General features: G+C 36.2%; 1 protein-coding gene across 3 annotated transcripts in view; it reads left to right on the top strand.

Annotated features, from left to right (window-relative positions):
- LOC105837877 (ETS-like protein pointed) overlaps positions 1-21,445 on the top strand; it is a 124,812-nt gene that overhangs the window by 5,522 nt on the left and 97,845 nt on the right. For all 3 annotated transcript variants that reach the window (XM_012683033.3, XM_012683032.3, XM_012683034.3), the window contains exons 2-3: positions 2,109-2,219; positions 10,276-10,480. In XM_012683033.3, the coding sequence (XP_012538487.1) occupies positions 2,115-2,219; positions 10,276-10,480 (310 nt within the window). In that variant the 5' untranslated portion in view covers positions 2,109-2,114. The remainder of the gene's footprint in view (positions 1-2,108; positions 2,220-10,275; positions 10,481-21,445) is intronic.

Raw genomic sequence — 21,445 nt, 5'->3', positions numbered from 1 at the left:
AACATCCCCGCTTTATTGATACAGTTATGAATAGTTATTATTAGCCATCTTGAATTTATTCACGGATTTGTTTTCTTCGAAACTTAGAAATAGCGGAAATATTGATATTTTAGATGATATTGTCCGACATCTATTTCCTTTATTTGTTATTCTCGTTATTCGCGATAAACGTACAGTTTCTGGGAATACACACGGTATCTTTTCGCGCTATTTTGTAGATAAGTATCTGGATGATAATGGAATATATATCCCCAACAAATTGTAACAATTCTGCGTAAATGTTCAATAACGCGCAATCACATTAAACATAGCTTTAGGCGCAGTTGGGGAATTTTGAAGCTAATCTTAACGTTCTCACGACAATCGAAAGCATTTGCTCGGGGATTCACGCGGGGTGTCGGAGATGAGAGGTCTGATGACTTATCATTTTTCTTTAATCTAGATTTAACAGAATTTTCTACATTATTTCTGCTAAATTATTTCAGTGAAGGGCGTTATCTTCGTAAAAATATCAATCACTGTCGCGCGATATAAATCAACATGATGAAAGATTTTTGGGAATAAATAAACTAATCCGCTTTAATTAGCTTTCTTTATCGCCGTCGAATTTCACGGCAGGGGTGCTGATAATTTGTGAGATAAGTTCTATCGGTCTGCTGAGTAATTACTTTATGCTTAGTCGAGTCCATATCACTGAGTTGTTGACAGTGCAACGCTTATTGTTTGTTTATAGTTTTAGTAGAACACATCTCTGCAATCTTTAATCGAAATTGTTTTTCGAGAACTGTATCCGTCATGTATTAATGAATCGCATATAATAATAATTATTGTACAACAAAATGACGCTTATAAACAACGGTAGCGTATAACATTATAAAGGAACCAATTATATTAATATTTTTTAAGTATATTTGTGTGAGTATTATTTTTTTGGCACGAGTGATAAGCTTGATTGATAATTTAGATATAGAAATGATTTATTCGACGTCGCGAAAAGTATCTATTTTTAAAGAAGTCCCGCATTTTATCGTCCGCATATTTTGGAACTTCTTGTAGGCATGTATTTTAGCTGCGTGTAAAGGGTCGTGAGAGTCGAGGTAGCCTAAGTTTTCCGTCTACCATCTGGTGGCTGGGGTTCCAACCGGAGTAACCTGATCTTCGTCGCCACAGATTCGAATACCTCTTGCGCTTCACATCGCCCCGTCTGAAACAATAGCGTCCTCCCAATTAATACACAAATTTTACTTTTTCGTTAAATTTCGCTTTACAACATCCCGTACGATAAATCTCTATCACAATAAATTTGTTTAATTAGTAAAAAATATTTTTTTTTGGACGGAAGTTTTTAAGTATCTTTGTGTTTCAAGGAATAGATAAAAATTATATATTTTGCACTTTATTTTATCTAAATATTTATTATCTGTTGTAGATTTTAATTTAAATGTAGATTATAAAATCGTAAAAGTTAATATGTAGATTAACTTTAATAAAACTAATAAAAATCTAAAAATTTTAATTAGAATAAATACTACTACATATTGTTTGATGTATAAATGAAGATAAAAACGAGATATTATTGCGTCGTGTACCGTCTGCTTTTAAATTTTATTTGTATCTTAATAAATTACAATGTGAGTTACAGAAAACATAACAAATTATATGTCAGTAAATAATATTTTTTTTGAAATAAAAAGAAAACGATTTAAAGATCGTTTAAGAATCAGTCATTTAAGTTAAAATTGAAATTCCGGGAATATTTTAACACATTGCCGGAATAATTGTAAGACAATGAAATATAATTACTGATTGTTAAAATACTCATTCCACTCATATTACCACGGTTCATTCTTCGCCGGACGGTATCGACCGCGTACTTAAAAGCGGACGTATTTAGCGGTTGATAAATAAATGTATCCTACGAACCGGAATATCGTGCCAAGCTAGCGAAGTCGGTATAAAATTATAATTGGGACATGTCATGTGAATCACGCAAACCCGAAAATTTAATCTATGTTTCTTCTTGTATTCGTATATTTATGCGATAATGTGAATAATATTTGCATATTAACGCTTATTTTGTTATAATTAATAAGTAATTTCCTTTACAGTCAAAAATGGACATGGAATCCCTGTACGACTACGACGAAGAACAGGACTTCTATGACGAAAGTCCTGGGACCAGAAAGATCGGCTATCCCATCGACCACAGATCCATAAAGGTAAGGCAGCATTTTGTAAATTAGCAGTAGATTACATATTTTGTGTTTTATATTTGTATTTTAAAACTAACAATTTTACAACAATTGCGTTCAAAATTAACAGTATAAAGAAGAAAGTATTTCGAGATTGATTTTATATAAATATTAACAATCTAATCATCTATATTTATTTGTTTTTTATTATCTGAGTCTCTTACAAAATTATTTATCATATAAGCAAAAGTTATATAAAGTTACAAATTAAAATCATTTTAACTTAGATTGACATCTCTCATAATACGTTTTCTCATAATACGTATAATCATAAATATTTATAATCATAAATAAAAATGCGCAAAAGAAACTTAGGAGATCGTCTATTAGGATCTTTTATCGAATTCTATACGCGGGCGAAAGAAATTGAAACTCTGTCGAATAATTGTCCAAGCAATGGCGATCGCGTGAGACGCGCCACGGATATTCCTCGCTCTCGTGGAACATTGGCAAGCGGAGAGCGCGTTGGCCGAGCCGGTGATTGTGCGAGTGCCACTAACAATTCGTTCCTTGTCGCTCTCCGCCTTCGTTTTATGAATGAACGTAGAACCGGCACTCGGTTCCCCTCTTGTTCTCCACCCCGCTATCCTCCCCACGCGCCTTCAGTGGCTTCAGCCTTCATCCCTCTGTCACCGACTGACCCTCGTCCGTCTCGCTTCTGCCTTCTACCTTCGTCAGCTCTTTCTCTTTCTCTCTTCTCTCTGCATCTCCTCCTCCTCCTCCTTCTCCTCCTCTTCCTCTTCTTCTTTTCTCTCCGGCTCTCTTTCCATCGCTCAGCGAAGCCGAACGCGTCTGCTCGCCGCTGATTCGTACGTTGCGAAGCAGCGAACAACAGTCGCGTCGAGACCCGAGACTCTTGGTTTCTTCGGCCGATTGACTCCTCGAGAAGTGAGCGGCGCTCTGAAAAACACATGTAGCTTCTCTCTGAAAGCTTGCTGTAACCAGTCGGCTATTTGGGATATTAGATTTTTTTATGGGGAAAAATTAGATTTAATTTAAAATATAATTTTTTGATAAAATTTGTGCCAAGATATATAGGATAGAAGTGTAAATAAGAAATTAATTCTAAAAAAATTATAAAAACAATTATGTATATCAATCGTATGATTTCGTTTTTTAACATCTTGTAAAATAAAATGCGTATGTTAAAGATTTTACTTTTTTAGTCTTCTATTTTTTAATCTCATCCTTCGATCAGTTTATTTTTGCATTTAAATTTAACAAAATAAAGTTCAATAAATTTCAAATATAATGTATAAAATTATCAATATTTTTATGTAATTCTGCGTTATACCAATTGCTATAATTACACAGATTTGATTGTATATTATTTGTGAACAATTTTATGCACAGTAGTTTGATTGTTCTTGACGTTTCATACACGAATGAATCAATATTGAATAATTTGATTTGCGCGACCGAGATAGAAAATAGAAAATGTATTCTACATATTTATTAGACGAAATTCTTAACTTTCAATTGGGATCTTTTAAAATTATTTTTGGACATTTTTTTTAAGATTTCATACAAAAAGCGTGCCGCATATATTATTATACAAATATTAATTGTTTAAGTCACTTTTTGCCTCTTTAGAAATCACTCCGTGTCAGTTGAAATTCATTTAGACAACAGTTAACTTTAACCAATAGTTGTAAAAAGTTTGTAGACGGAGTAAAATTGTTTGGTGCAACCGCCGAATAAAAAAGAAAAGGAGAGGAGACCTGCGAGAGCGGGTAGCGCATTAAAAATCGAATTATGGATCACGCGGCGGCTTGAATCGTTCGATCGTAGAAACGGAGAAATCCGTGTATATCAGTTGAGAGAAACGAAACGCGGAGAGGCGTCGTGCGCGGGAGGAAATGCGACGCATAGGGGAGGAGAGAAAGGGAAACCTAAGCCGCCAGAAATAGCATCCCTTCCCGCATCACGCAGCCAGACCTTCTGCATGCGCCTCTGGTCGTTCTAGTCGCATGCACCGTTGGTCGCCTTGCCTACGTCATGCATTTGCTCGGCGCACCACGGCGATGCGGCAACTTCGTCGTCCTACACACCATTCTCGTTCCTCGGTTTCTTCTCCCTTCCCCCCCCCCCCCCTCGCCTTCCATGTGACGGCAAAAGCGGCAAAGCCGTAAACGTAGTTTCAGTCGCGTCACTTTGCATCTCACTTCTATCCCTGCTGCATGTTTTATGCTTACATTTCACTTTTATTCCTGTACGGGGGAAGGACGGAGGCATGACTAATCCAGTTTTCCCTATATCTTGCGGCGTCTCGCGTATATTTTTACCTTTTCGCGATCTATTAAACACGGGTCGCTATTATTGCATCGCCTTTCATCGTTCGTTATAATATTTTTGTTACATGCTACCCACGTGGCTCATGCGCCTCGCAGCCAGTGCATTTCGCGTCCCACGCCTTCCATTCTTGGCCTTCTAGCCGTTCTTTGCTTTCTGCATACGTATAGCGGCAAAGAGATATAAAGGGACAATATAATTTTACTTCTATTTAACGTATTATTTGTAAAACGCTGTGACGCAGCGTACGTGCCGCTCTTCGGCGACAGTTAACTCTTATCTCTTTTCATTCCCCGTTGTTGTTTCGACGGTCATGAAATTTTTCCGCCGCACGCCGTAACGTCGATGACTTTGTGTGCACACTCGACTTCATCTACGATGTACCATTTTACGCTTTCACCTTCGAATAGTATTTTCTCCGTGTGCTCATCGCCGAATAGGCGATACAAAAGGTGACGTTAAACATCGTGTGTTCCTATAATTAATATACTAGTTGTTATATATTAGTTTATATTAGTAGAATATAATTTTTTTTTCTTCTATTTTATTTAAGTCTTAATTTTCTCCATTTTTTACCTTGCGCAATCTTTTAACGCTTAAAGTAGACCAATTGTTTTAATAACGGGTTGCCTAGCTGATTTAACGACTGAAAACTTAGCCATCGATCACGAATTAAGTGTGGGCGCGGTTCATCCGCTTCCTTCGTTGCATGCACGATATATTTCGACAAATATTGTTACACATTCTCGACTCGTTGTGTAAGGTCTGAACTTTACATATATGCTCATTTATAAACTTATTTATTTTGCATATTAATTATTCGCACGTATATAATTGCTATTATTTGATTTAAAGTTTATGCAAAATTGGTTTCCTATTTCCCATTTCACGTTAAATAATATATCGAATTATTGACATGGATTATCGGTAAACCTTGTAAAATATATTATTTGCAATAGTATAGAAATTACCATCCATCACCATACTTGATAGATACATTTCATTTTATAATTTAAACGCGTATAATTTAATTATTATCAGAAATTTTATACATAAATCACAGCCACGGAGAACAAAGATATTTTTCGAATCTCATAAGTAATGCATTCACAGTTTCACATAAACAATGCAATTGTTACCTTTTAAATATAAACTCGCAGCATCGATATTATAAACGGGAGAAACATTGCATTGTGGCATTGATTTTTCTGATAAGCTCTTAATGCAAGACGTGAATGAGCTGTTCACTAATTTAATTTCGCTTGCTTTCGAGCTGGATATAATCGTAGCAACGTCTGAACGATTAATTAATCAGCGTAATCGATAAGATATCCAGGCCGACAAATCCAACGTCCAGACTAAACTTAGTTTTCATAACGTCGTAATAAGTATTATTGTTAATTTTCTGTTTTGCTGTTTTAATTAATATAATGTTATTATACAGTTTTGTACTTTTCTCTCGAAACAATAATATTTATATATTAGGTATCATCAATAGAATCGATATGCAATGTAATTTTTTTTTATTTACATTATTAGTATTTTTAGCTTAAAATAAATCGTGTCTTGAGTTCTATAAAATAATTTTATAAATATTAATTAATCAGTTTCCTGTAATTTCGTTTTGTGATTCTATATTCAGAAAAGACAGAGTTGCTTGAAAGTTCGAGTTAAATTAACATGTATATACGGGAACCATTTTACGATTCCATAAATGAACTAAATATAATATTTAATTTTTCAATTTTAACTGATTAATGAAAAGCGCAACGATGTTAAGAATCACGACAATTGTTGAAGCTATCCGAGCGATTGATCCGCAAAATTTGTTAACTGAGGCGTGCGCTCTCTTGAATATATAGTCTCGCGCATCGGCAAGCTTCATCTTATTTTTACATGCAACATCCCGAAATAATAAAAACGTCAATACCGCCACGTGTCGGGGCGGTTTGAGTCTCTCATCTGGGCTCTCGCGTCGCGTGAGGTCCCTTTACCTTTTCTTCCGTCAGGAAGTTATCTGATCGGTGCTATACGCGTGCACTTTGCTCGTTGACTCACTCCCCCCCCCGTGCATTCTCGACACTGTCCGTAGGTTTAATTTCCATACGGTCGCCATTAAACGCACCTGCTCATGCGGCTTTTCATTAACGCACGGCTTTGTTAACGGCTTCGTTAGACAATTGTTTATCGGTGCGACGCGATCTAAGATAAAACGTCGCTGTGACCCTATCGCTACATTGTCATTGTCGCGTTCATGAATGTTACGTAACGCGTACGCGATATCCTTGTCGCGATACGTGAAATGTATCGGCCGAGTTACGCGCTGTTCGTGCTTTTCGGTGCTAAATACACGCTTGCCATATACATACAACAAACGTAATTGTTACGTGTACGTGACGCAGGCATTAGCATAAGCTATGTTCGGTGACGAGCATTATTGGCATTCGAGCCGTGACAGCAAATCGGTATTAAAGTTATATACTATGTAACAATCAATCAAGATTACGATTGTTATCAGCGTCAATATCAGTTTAAATTATTCCAAAAAAAGCACTCGTCAGATAGATCACGTCTATCGTAGGACAAAATTAAAAAATCTATATTTTTTACGTTATCCGTGTTGTCGACGTTAATCTATCCATTCATTCGCATTTCTTTCTCTTTTCCCCCCTCTCTCTCTCTCTCTCTCTCTGTTTTTTTTTATCTATTTTATCGGACATCTTACTAGAAGCGAGAGTTGGCGACAAACAACTTGCATGCCACTTCACATCTGATGTCGATGTAAAATTTATCTTATCACTCGACGGCTTGGAACGTCGCGAATGACGTTTTGAGCTAAGATAATGTTTGATACTCCATTCATCGATAGAAGATATAATTTACTGCTAAAATATTACCGTATGTGTGGTCCACTTACCTGGAGCTCCAGATCTTCCAGACAGATCTTCGTCATAACGAAAATGTTTGTGAAAGGAATGCTTATCAGTTCATGAACCCAAACAAACGATAATCCGTGTTCCGTACTTATTATATGGCTACACCACTTTTTATCAACAGCTTTAGAAAGTGAAAAATTATCAAATATTTCTTATCCTTTAAAATAAAAACTTTTAATTTTTAAAGGTATATTTTTAAAGTAATATTTTTTTTATTACGGAATGATTAGTAATATATGTGACAATGATAAATAATAATTCTACCGCAAATTTTGCTTTGAAAGAACGTAATGTTTTTGAAAGTGTAGATTTGGATTTTGATAAAAATATTGAAATATATTTCTACCTCGTATACTTCACGCCGCATTAGTTAATATCTGTTTTTGAACTCACTTTGTTATGCAAGCGAAATATGTAGATTGTATCAAGCTTATCATATATTCGCAAACAGTTTACATCCGCTATGCACGTACGATGTCTGATATGAATTAAAACTTTTCGGCGAACACTGTTATGTAAAATTACGCAAAGATACATGCGCTTAATGGAGGAAAATAAAGTACAAATCGCAATCGCAATTTGATAACGTTACTTCTGAATGAATTCGGTTTCCTAATCGTGTCCGATGAGAACGAGATAACTTATCTTGCGATATTCTCGGATCCGCCGGAGCTGCACTCGCTGATTTGTTCTTCCTCCTCGCCGGTCTCTCGCTGCGTGATCCGAATAGATTTACATGTCTGAAACGACCATTATCGAGAATATGTTTGAAACTCTATTTTTGCCGCGGTGAAAAACGATCGTGCGTGCTGCTCTTGAAATTCCGCGATAACGAAAGGATCGCGACCTCCCTCAAAAACGTTATCGAATTTCTCTTGCGCCTTGCTATCTCATCTTGTAACGAGTGAATTTTGCATCGTGCAATTGTGACTAAGGTGTTTTCGCATTTACATCTGATACAGAATCACTAAATTTCTTTAAAATTTAAAAAATTGAAAATTTCATCAGTTTTGTAATTCAGTTGCGAGGAATCCATTAGATTTACGATAACCGGCTATCATTTCCCCTATATATTGGCCTTACTTTATTCTCCGAGATAAAAGTTTGCGTAAAGATTGGAAAGAAGGTCGCGGTCAATGTTGAAGTGGAGAAACAGTATGATTGCGAATTGAATACATTAAATTCGGCCATTTTGTCGTATATAGATAACCGTTTCGATTTCACACTCGCTCCTCGCATCTGAGAGATGCCGTCGTTATAGACGACTTGCTCGCTGGTCAATGGTTGACTCCGTCACGTACTATCGGCTCGCGATGAATAGATCTCTATTCAGCGTCGAATACCGACGACGAAAGAGGAAGAGATAGACGAATAAAGATACGTACCGTAGGAAAAGAGAAGAACAGAGACCCGAGGAACAGCAGCGATAGAACGTGACGGGACTTAGGATCTTTAACCGCTTTCTATTTATCTATATACACGTGTCATGAGCTTGTTGTTACTAATGATAACCCGACGAATAATTATCGTTTAGTACAGAGGAATCGTTAGACGAATTCTGGCTCACTAGACTTTTATGTTATTTGTCTAAGTCGGTAACACAATAAGAAAGAGAAACATTAATATATGTGTGTGTAAAATAGTTTTACATTTATAAAGAAATAATTATAAATATTATATTAATATATATTATATTTAGAAGATGCTGAACTGTTGGAGTAACTGTTAGAATTGACATTATAGGACACGAAATTCTCTAAATTGACTTTACAGAATTAAAAACTCTTTATTTATTAAGATAGACAAGAATAAATATTCAACGTGATCTTGAAAATAAATAAATTACATTTTTATGTGTATATTAAATATGTAAAAAGGTTTTTCAATTTTTGAAGATCAATTTGAAAAATATTATCCTAATGTCGGTAATTCTGTCAGTCTAGCGTGTTCTTTAAATTAGTAAAGAAAGAGAGCAATGTTCTTACATGCATATTTCTTTTTCATTGTTTTGATATACTTTTTATTAAATTTTTTTAATGTTTACAATTATTTTATAATTATAGCGCTGCTAATTCAGGAAAAATTAAAGAACTTTCAACATTTAATTTATTTATCATATCCAGGTTTCTTCATTTTAAAAAATCTTTTAAAATCGCTTAGAAATTAAAGGAGCATTTAAGTTCATTGATTATTTAAATTTCCTCCGTACGAATCACGTTCATTGATTTCTTGTAGTACTAGATCACGCGTATTACACGTGGTTGCGTCACTCCATCGCGACATTTCATTCAACTTGGAGTCTTTGATACGAAGGTCAAGCGAGTCGTGACTATCGTCGGCACGAACTCTCTCTCTCTCTCTCTCTCTCTCTCTCTTTCTCCATTCTTTTTCTACTTCAAGCTGCGTTCCCCCTCTTTATGCCTTTCTTCCTCAACGAATAATGCATGCACGTTGTTTCCTCCTGCTTCAGCGACACCAACCGGTTATCTCTCTAATTTGCCCGTCTTACTTTTCTCAATGTATACATTTCTTTTTTTTTTTCGGAAGTTTTCATGAACTTTGTTCTTTTCACATTGAAATTTATTTGACGTACTCTGAGCGATTTTAGATGAAGATGCTAAATTTAAACGACCGACAAACATGCAAAGAAAACGTGTCACTGCATTTTGCTATACAAAGATACACAACATATATATATATATATATATATATATATATATATTGCAGCAAAGTTTTTTACATAGATAAGGCGGGCGTGTCAACACGAATTAATGTTACATATTTTCATTAACTAGCGCGATGTTCGAAGCATGGGTAGCTTCCTGGCAGCCAACATCACCGATGGCAGCGGTATGTTGACGGTGATGGCGAAGTTATTGAAGCAAGAGATGACCTCCGACGCTGAAGAAGAAGGCCTAGTACCGGCTCTTCATGGCAGACTCACCTCGATGCGAAAGGTGCCCTCCCTGTCGGACCTCTCCGATCCGGAAAGCTCCTTGGGTGAGTCTTTTCAATTCCAATGCTTGTCTTTTTAATCTCTCGAGAAACTTCTAAAGAATCACAAGTCTTTAAACACACTACGAAATAAATATATTTTACACTTTATTATTACTTGAATTCAGAAAAATCATTAATTAGATTACCAAATATGTAAAAACTCGAAAAATATGGATTAGGCAACTATAACTGTTACATATTTTTGTTTGTGTGTTTTTAATTAACACACAATTTTGAAAATTTGTTATACAAATTTAGTCACGAAAGTTGGGATAATAAGATTATTTTTGACAGAACAGTTTGACTATTTAAATGTAATAAAAATTTATATTACGATTACTTTTATAATTATTTCTACATTTAAAAACAAGTAATATATTTTAGAAAAATGTTTGAATAAAAATTGCACTGTTGTGAAATCGCATTTGATTTTACATTGTCAGTATAAATATTTCTGAATGTGTCAAAGAAACTGCACTTTTGCAATTTCTTGAACGTGAAACAACATTTAAATGTTCAGCAGCTTATAAGAAAACATTTGTTCCTCGACTTTCACAGTAACTCAACGCGATTGCGGTTCTTAGTTAGTGTGCATTTTATCGCCTTGCTAATATAGCGCGTGCCAATGGCGTGAGAAAATTTTACGAGACTGCCCAGACAGCGTAATAATCGTTAAGTTTAATATTCCCATTAAGCGGCCGTTCGCGGGCGTGGAACGATTTTGTCAATTTTAAAAGCTATCTATCACCTAAAAGAATACGATACATATTCTGTATTCTTTAATTCAAAACCGCTCGCATGTGTTTCTATTCGGGAAGATCCGAGTATTGCAAAAAGTTTCTTATTTACTTATATCTTTTACGTAAAAATATCGATGCATTTCTCGGAATGATAAAAGGGACAGAGTGATAATGCGAGGAATAGAAAAATGATGAAATCAGCTCTTTCGTTGCCTCTTGAAATACGATCGAGTACAATTCCGATATAGTGTTATGTTAACGTCAGATCCAGACACTTAAAGGTACACTTACATCCGATGACGCTTGCATAATTCGAGCGTTAGCTGCGCAAATCACATTCACATGTATAAAATTTGTTCAATTAGATCGCGCAAGAGTTGTATTGTGCCTCCTGCACGATATATTAAAGAAGATAACATATTCACGCGAAAACTTTTTTTAAATAGCTAGCAGTTTTATTAACTTGAGTATTGCATATTAAAACATTCTTTTTCAATAACTGAATGAAGGGTTAATGTAGAGTAGTACGATTTTTGTGTCGCGCAACGTTACGCGCAGAAAATTAAGATAGAAACTGCATGAACAGAACAGAGATAAGTTTCAGAAAATAAGTGGCAAATATTTCTTATTTAAAAAAATTAATATTCTACTCGCAATTTTCTCTCTTTAGTCTGCTCCTTCGTCGTTTTAATCTCCGAGTAACTTGCCAGTAATTAGCTCGTCGTAATGGGACAGGAAAGTGGGTTTTGTCACGCTGAAAATCGGAATTTTCTAGGACGAATGTATATAGTGTCGAGTGGCAGTGCGAGTCATCCTTGTTACTCGCGGCTCGTCGTGCGCGATCAAAATGTAGCGAGAATTTACGAATTGGATAATCAGCAGCATCCTCATTAAAGCCCCCCCACTGAACGCCCCCGCCTTCCATTCTCTTTCGGACGCGTGTATGAGGCTACGCATACGCGTCGCGTCGCATCGCCCCCACCCATTTATCCGCTCTTATCCGACTTCGACAGGCATTTTTTGACGTAATCTGTGCTTTTTTTTTTTTAAACTTGCGCGATCCCGTGAATCATTCTTATAAATATTTAGATTAACTATCCGGGAAGCGGATAGCTATAACAGATAATAAACGAAAGTTTTTTTTCTAAACAGTTACAAGATATATCGATAACATTTGTTGATAATTGATTATGCACGTATCAGCGTTACGATCGGTAAAGCATGTGTAGGCGGAAAGGAAAACAACTAAATGTTTATAGCAAAATGAGAGGAGAAATTGCATTTGAATAATTTAAATATACTCCGCGCCGCTTGTGGAAATTGTTTATTCGATGTTTCTTTGTGTTTTTTATAGTTTTTTTTTAAGAATTTAAATATATCAGTTTTACAATCGCAACAGGAACACTGAAAATAGCTGTCGTGGCACGTAATATAAATTATTTAAATCTGTAAATGTATTCTTCTCTCGTCTGAATTGTTTGAATATCACGAATTCTCGAGATGTTAATGTTCGTTAAAATACTCTTCTCTCAATAATATAATCCTAATTTAATTAAATGTATATTAAATAAACTCAAATCTATATCTTCAGTATTATATTTTGTGTAATATATTCCGTGCATAGAAAAAGATTATTTTATTTAGTTCTTTAATCTTTTCTCTGCTATTATTTTAAACCTGTTAAACAAAGATTGATGTCGTTTAATAATATTTATAAGGGTATTTAGAAACCCATCTATAAATTCAAAACGCATCCCACGCAATTAGCAATTAGAACGTAAGCAATATCTTAGATATGAGCGTGGGCCATCAATCGGACGGTATACTGGTTATGCCGTAATAACGACCGTGTAATCATGCAACTTAAGCGCGTAAATCGCGTATAATTAAGCGGCCGATTTATCGCGTGTCATTTAACTTTCGTCGGGTGTGAATCAACCGCGATTCTGTTTATCACCGTGGGCTATACACGGCTATACGCACGCAAATAATTGAACAGTTGAAGTTGCTCGAAATTAATTCGTTGCTATTCGTCGGTCAACAATCAATATTTGATTCGTATCTCAAGCGCGTTAATTTGCCTAATTTTAGACTACTGTAACACCTGGCATGCCAGTACGAGACCGCTTGTTATGTTGCGAATGGTTAACAACTTTAAATGTTAGTTCAGTACGTATTTAACTCGTGACGTAACGTCTAGTTTGTAATTGACATTTAATTACGAACTAAACACCGCGAAAATAAATTAAACTATTTTCTTTATATTTACGATATATAAAATGTACTTATTCCTCAAGATTTATATTAAAAAACTTTTTACAATTGACAACAATTAAGGAATATATATATAATTACTTTCTATTAATTGCATTATAACAAATTTTTTAGAGATATTATTTTATTAATTTATTGATATTAGGCAAAGTACATAGAGCAACATTATTCAAGTATTTTAACCATTATTCTTTGAATTTTCCATTATTTATACAGATAATCTTTCCACTTGCTTTTTTCATAACAATGTCCAACACTATTGTTAAACGATCAAACGTTCGATATTCGTTTACGATACGCTGCCATCGATGGTAACCGGTACTCAGAATGTTTTATGCAAATAGCCATTGTCTATCCTGACATTGACGCGATGGCGAGAGATTTGTTTTATGCTTCTTATGTGTCGTTGTCGCTGCACTACGTAGAACGTAACGCATCCATGTCGCGAATGTAACACTGTGATAAATTCGGCTCTCGCTCCCGCGCGTGCTCGTAAAGAAATGTTGCCTCATAAATATGAATTCGTATGGCAAATACGTATGAGACGTGTGAGACGTCGAGCCAAAGAACTCGAAGGAAAGTTTAGTCATCGCATCGATGCTAACAATACTTTAATAGAGTCTGAAATAGAAAATTTATATTCAGCAATAAAATATAACAATTTTTAGCTTTTGTTTATTCATGTTAAAGTCCGACAGTTACTTCACATTTCAATTATGCAACTACATATGTCTTGTACTTATCTCATTTGTTCTTTTCTGTATCTTGTCTGGTTACATAAACTTAAAATTTTTATTTTAGATAAAATTGATTTCAAACTCGTATGTTATATATTCTTACTTGCGTATATCTCTATCATATTTGATAAAACATTAATTTTTGTTGATCTTTCGAAATTAAAATTTATTTTTTCACATTCGTAGTCTGATTAAAACTAATAGCGATGATTTCTCATTATACATTTTCTTATTCATATATTTCTTAAGTGATTTGTTTGTGTGGATATGATGATTACAAATTTTTGTTAGTCGTTGAAGATAAGTGAATATTTTTTATCAACACAGGAAAGAGTCGTCGTCAGTCTTGCGAACGCGAGTACAAGGTACATATTTCCTATTTATCCTACAGTCAAATCGACACCGGATGATCGAAGCTCGTTAAATTACGTGCCCCGACTTACTAAAACGTCCCGCCCCTTAACTGCGCGTATCTCTTTTTTTTTATTTCATGCATCTGTATGTCCATCATAAATCAAAGATACTATCACATATCTCCCCGTCAATCGCAGGAAATTTATGTAAATTCTTATTCAAGATATATGAATAAATAAAGCATTTGTAGTTTAACATTTTGTAATTAACATTTTGTAGACATTTTATTTTAGATATTTATTGTGAAGCAGCTAAAATAAAAACGTATTTTATCTTAAATCATAAAGTTCAAATCTCTTGAATTTTTTATTTCCCGGTTACTATAATTACTCAATTAGTTTCGCGACCGTTCTAGAACAAGCTTGTTAAATTCATTCAATAAACGCGCGGTATTCCTACTTGGGCGTGGAGCGAGTGGGAAGGTGACTGAAAAACAAACTCGTGACATGCGCACCCAAATTCGTTCGGACGTTGTCAGAAAAAGGGAGATGAATGAGAAAGAAGAGAGGGGCGGAGGGAAAGAGGGAAATTGCCGGAGAAGCCCTGCACCTGCATGGGAATTTACCGAAACGACGCAATGGAGGTGTAGGTTGCTCTCCGCACGAAGAGGAGAGAAAAGTCGCAGGCTGGCTAGACGGTACATTAAGTGCCATAAATATGTCATAAAAAATAACGTGTTACAGTTACTTCTTGGCATAACGATGTGTTAAGCCTAAACATTTCTAAACAAGCTTGTGCGTAATAAAATTCGCAATAAATACGTTTTATTCGTTTTCTCAATTTATTTATTAGAAACATTAAATTATGTGATACATAATCTGACACACAATATAATTCCCTCAATCTCTTTTTTTCAATTATAAATCATTTAAAATATATAACACTTGAAACACCAATCATCAATTATCGTTAGGCCATAAATTTATAGTTTCGTCGCACTTTTATCACTTTTTTCGTAGCTTATTTGAAGATGTAATGCCGAGGTGAAGTTCGATGAAATGTCCGGCACACAAGAGACGCATTTATGACGCCTAGTGTACATCGCGCGAAACGCGTAACCGCAGCTGTGCGTGCGGTCGAGCTCTCCTCTCCCTCCCGCTACATCCTTCATCTTCCCTCCGCGTTCGCTTTGCTTACCTACCTACCCGAGACCAGACGCAGATACGGTTCTCACGTCCTCGATCGTCGGCGACGGCGATTTGCAGTTTGAAACAAACCCTTCCCCGAACGCGCGGCGGCCTCGCTGGACCAGTCGAGCGCTGCCCGGTCCTGGCTTTCTTCCTTTAGCAGATGCTGCGCCCTCGAAGACGCAATCTCGAGAGTAGTCGGTCGTTCTCGTCTCGAGAAGAAAAAAAAAACAGAGGCAAACCGCATGTTTTCCCGAATAAAGTTTTCGATCGTGCGTTTTAACTTCGTCGATTATGAAATGCCGAACGTATATTCTCGTAAAAATTTAATTTAATTGATTCCATTCTATATTCCGCGGAATGTATTATTTGTTATTTTCTACGTGCATTTTTTCTTTTCTGCGAGAATGCTACATATACGTAAATTTTTAATATTTTTATTATTTATATTAATTGCCATTATGGCATATATCTGATACAATTATTTATATATATATTTCGAACGTTTCTTAGTATAAATGGACTGCATAAATACACGTTTGAATATAATTTAGGAGAATATATTAATACATTATAATTACTCCTGCATCTATTTATTTTATCTATTAGTTTCTAAAAGCTCCCAAGAATATTACAATTAATCTACGTAATTATAATATCTAAATTTTATTCACTTTTTTTGCTTCTACTTTATGTAAAAGTAAACGGTTAAATGCCGATTAAATCAATAAACGGTGTCTGGATGAAAAAAAGTGACAGAAATAATGGCTATCTAAACGAGATCTTTTCTATTTCTCTTCTCGCAGCTCGCTCGATATTGCCCGTTGTTTGCACGAATCGATGTTGACCTCACGATTGAAATGGCTTGCGTAGGTCCGTTTTATCTTTTCTCCGACCGATACCGATGTATATTGATCTTGCTGTCGTCTCTCTCGAAGAAAATGCGATAGCTTCTCGCAAAACGACGTTAATGCAGGACATCAATGACACTTTGCACGTTTCGAGTAAACAGAAAAGAAGATATCGCATGGATATAATGTCTATTTTTATGTACGTATATCATACGTATTTTAATTGAATAAAATTAGAAAAAAAAAGTTCTTATCTAACATTGCGCTATATTTATTGTTATTTCTGCGCGAGATGGACAAAAAGATGACACAATCAATTTGAAAAATGTGCCAACTAATTCGTTACTTCGTTATCTTTTTTCGCGATTAAAAAAATTTGTCTGACAACAAACAAGATTGATACGATGATGGATTACGTTTTGAGATAAGAGAACAGGACAAACGTACCGGCATGAAGACGAATTTAGCATGAAAAAATGCAATTTTTTAACATATGTTAAAGGATCAATGATAATTTTCTCACGCTTTGTTTCGAGAAGCACAGTTCACGTAATTGTGCTGAAACTGTTTTGCAGGGTGTATTGAGCGAGATTAAAGATAGCATCGCTCGTAAAGAATGAAACGTTGCCATTGACGCTCCGCGTTAATAAAGGAAAATCTCGTTGGGGACAACATAAATAAGAAATGAGCTTTAGCTTTCGCTATTCCGCTTCTTCTGTCTCAAGCATATATATGGATCTAATTCTTGTTATTATTAAATTAAAATTACGTTTCTTTTCTAAAATGTTTAATTGCGTTATCGTCCACAAAAATGTATGATATAAACGTCTGTAATAATTAGATTAGATCTATGGGTATTTGCTCAACAGACAGGAATTTGAAAGATTTTTTTTTTCTCAAATTTGAGTTTGTTAAATTGTTATTATCACACGACATTTTTTGAGAGGATAAAAATACTACAGATCTTTATATTTTCTTCTAAACATTCTCCGTATTTTTTTATCCTAACAAGTGTGATAATAATAAGAATCAAATTTGGAGGAAAATCTTCCAATTTGGCAACTCTGTGTTGTGTAAACTGCGCGGATCACTCTGGAAAAATCGGATCGGTGTCCTAGCAAGCAGGTGTCTACCTCTGTTGGCCTCACCGGATGTCTTTACTACGGCTTCGATATGTTAGCCATAGGTAGAGCCACGGATACGCTTACGCGATCTGTCCGCCGTGGATAAAGTAGATCCCTGAGAACGTTCAGATTGTACAGGGTGTATTATTTAAAATCCTAGTAAAACAATATCTCAGAAATATGATTTCGAGCCAATTGTACCTAATTTTAATTAAAAAAAAAATCATTCATCATGAAAGCTTTACTGATGTTTTGAAAACATTTTTATTAAACATTATTGTACAATATTCCATTACGATTGATGCCTATTTCGGATTGAACGATGAGTAGCGACATTAAAAAAAATTTTTATGTTTGAAATTTAATCCCTGAAGAGCTATTCGATTTTTAATGATTCTACATTTTGGGAACTTTTGATGCTTTTGTCTTAACAAAAAGCTCTAGATTTCACAGGAAGTGAAGTTAGCGTCCACTTTCCGTCAATTCCGAGATACATTGTATATCATTAGAAATTATACACACTTTACGACTAAAAATTTAATCTACATTTCCGAGACCTTGTTTTTGGAAAAAATTTTGATTACAATTTTTCTTACATTTTCCACATAAAAAAAAAAAACATCCGCTTGTGCGCGCGCGTGTTGGGGGAGGAGAGAGGGAAGCGGCAGAGAGAGGAAGACGGAGCAGAGAGGGCAATGGATAGCAACAGGTTGTGACGTCACGAGGCGCCACGCGACTCCGCTTCATTCACGAGAAGCCAGAAGAGCGAAAGAGGGTGGACCAGGAACTCATAACCGACGATGCCTTGCCTTTCCTGTTTTCTCACGTGATTCGACAAGCCGGTTTATCTCGATCGACGGTCGCGGCACTCGGCCCGATCTGGCACTGGCAATTATTGGCCCGTAACGGTTCATGCCGAAGCCAGGCAGCGAGGCTACAGAAATCGGTTCTCAATCCCGAATTGATGCGGATAAATGAATGTTCTGAACGCGTTGTCATGGATATCGTTAGGTACGTGGACTTTTAAATGGAGCTCTCGCTCCTGGCCAGGTTTTTCGCGGCTAAATCGATAGCACGAGCGTGACCATCGACTGGTTCAATTAAAATAAAGTTAGAAATTTACGTGTATTATGTACAAAGTATTTTTCAAACAAAATTAAACAAATCTAAAGGTGCAAGCTTTTATGTTAACATTGATAATATTGACGCAAGTATTATTGATTGTTTCATTGATCTTGTAATTACATTTTAATGTTATTGTCTGTATTCTTTCCAGACGATTATAATAATTTATGTAATATTTTTTAACGTGTTTATTTTTAATTTTTTTAACGTATTTATTTGTATAGATATGAACGACATTTGCGTTTTGTTCATGCCATAAATATATCTCTTACATGTAACTCGCGCACTCGATCGAAGGCGCTCGTCAACGTCGCTCACATTTTCAGCTAACGCGACACTTATCCTATTCCTCGCTGACTCGTCCGTCTTCCGCGAAATCAATATTTATTTTTATCGACGAGCGCTAATTTCGCCCGCGGGTCCAATCTCTCTTTTTACCGTAACCGGCATCGATCCCTTCTTGATTTGCGCGTTGACCCAGGGTTCCTCAACCCCGCGACATCGTGCAACGTTAGCCGACGTTTCGAATTCGAGTCTATCCGTTCACCGGCTCGACGCGACGCGTCCCGTTCCTCTCGCCTCAGCGGAGAAAGACACGGAGCGAGCGAAGGATGAAAGACACGACGGCGAGGCAAGGTGAACGCGGCGCGAGTACCCCACCACGGAGCGAGTAGCCACGCGAGTTCATTCATGAGATCGTGGGAACGTGCCTCACGGTGGGTCCGTTCTACCCCGTCCCTCCTACCTCCCACCCCTTCCCCCTCATCCTTCTCCCGGCACATGTTAGCCGGTCGGTTTATCTTTTCTTGTCCTGTCTTCCCTCCGTCTCTCTCCGTCCCTCGCGCTCCCGCGGCTGCTCCTTCTCCCTCGCGTCTAGCACCTGTTTCTACCTCCCCTCCCCCTCCCCCCGAGCCCCGCGCGGCCACCTCCCCGACCCGGCTCTCGCTCCCGCAATTCCTCACCCTAGGCCTCTCTCGCCTCTTCTTACTCTCTTTTCCCTAATCATTCCTCCTTCTTGTTGCCGCATGCACTCATTTCTCTGTACTTAACTGCCCTCTCTCGCTCCTTCCGCTGCATCCATTCCACCGCTATAATTCCACCTCGTACTTGTTGTTTATCCGCCTATCTTTATAATTCTATCCTTAATAATTCCTCCTCGTCCACTGATTACGTCTGTTTCGTTGTCAAAATCTCTCGTACCTTCCCATACCTTTCTCTTACTCCTCGGGCAACATTGTGCCATGTGCTTGCGTCCGTGTCTCTCTCACCTGTTCTTTATTCAGGTATAACGTATTTTTTTTTTTTTTCGCGATCAGTGCCGATGTCTCTCTCGCACCACCTTTGTAGCCATTCTCCCCTTCTCCGCCATCTGCTCGTCTCCCTCTACAGGTCTGTTCCGCACGTTGCTTCGTTTTACCTGCTCGCGGCCACTCGCCTGATCGCCCCTCTCTCTCCGACCCTTTCCCGGGATATCTACGTTCGGTACAGTGGCTGCTACAAGCTCTGTCCTTTTATCGATGAAAAACACCGAGAGAGCATGTTTGTCCGGATGGAGAACATTGGTCAGCCCGCGTTGACTTCGAAAATGTTTTCATAGGCTATGTAAATCTGCCGATTACATGTTTTCCCGACTTCTGAATTGGTATTGGAGATATATTGCGAAAATAAAACGATGTTATCTGAACGGGCGAAATGTTACGTGACATTGATATTTCTCGCTTTTAATGTAATCGTATTTGTTCCTTTATTAGAAAAGTAAAGAAAATAAATTAAATGTATACATTAGGCGTATGCTGACAGCTAGGAAATCGAATCGAATCGGATTGTGGGAAAGAAATTTCCGTCTCCGGTTGTTAAGCACAAGATCTATTGTTTCCTGTCTACCAGACGGGAATTAATAGTGTAACATGAAATAAGAAGGAACGTCCAAGTTTTTAATTCAACATTTCCTTCTTCTCTCTTTCAAACTTTGCACACAATTTGCTATAAAGAAAATGCGTATAAATTTTATTATTTTTTTTAAATAATGAATTACTATCTAAATTGACCTATCATAAAATATGTGCACATTTTTTATTTTCTCTATTATTCTGTCGTATTTTTATAATTTTTTACATTCATCGTGAAGAGTTGTACATTTTAACGTTATTTTATTAATTGATCAGAACCCTTATGTTCAAAGAATTAAAACAATTTAAATATCATGCATGTAACTAAAAATTACATTTCTTTACATACACGAGACGTTATAACATTTCTCCAGTTTTAAAAGATACAAGAAATATTTTCGTGCAATATCGAGACTTTTATATCTTAAAAGATATTTAAAGCAAGAGATTTGGCGCAATATATTTAAATTTCAGATATTGCTTTTTTTTTAATTACCGATAAAATACTATTACAGAAAAAAAAGTCTTGTTGAACTAATTAGAAATGTGGTATGTTCAACCAGTATTCTGAATCTATCACATTTCCAATTAGTTCAATAATATTCTTTTCAGTGTAGCAAAGACCGCTAAACTTACAGAAATTTATTATTAAAATTTTACTGATTAAGAGAAAGATATTTATAATAT

Source organism: Monomorium pharaonis, chromosome 3, assembly GCF_013373865.1.
Source record: "Monomorium pharaonis isolate MP-MQ-018 chromosome 3, ASM1337386v2, whole genome shotgun sequence".
Taxonomy (NCBI): Eukaryota; Metazoa; Arthropoda; class Insecta; order Hymenoptera; family Formicidae; genus Monomorium; species Monomorium pharaonis.
This window is presented reverse-complemented; position numbering and strand designations above follow the sequence as displayed.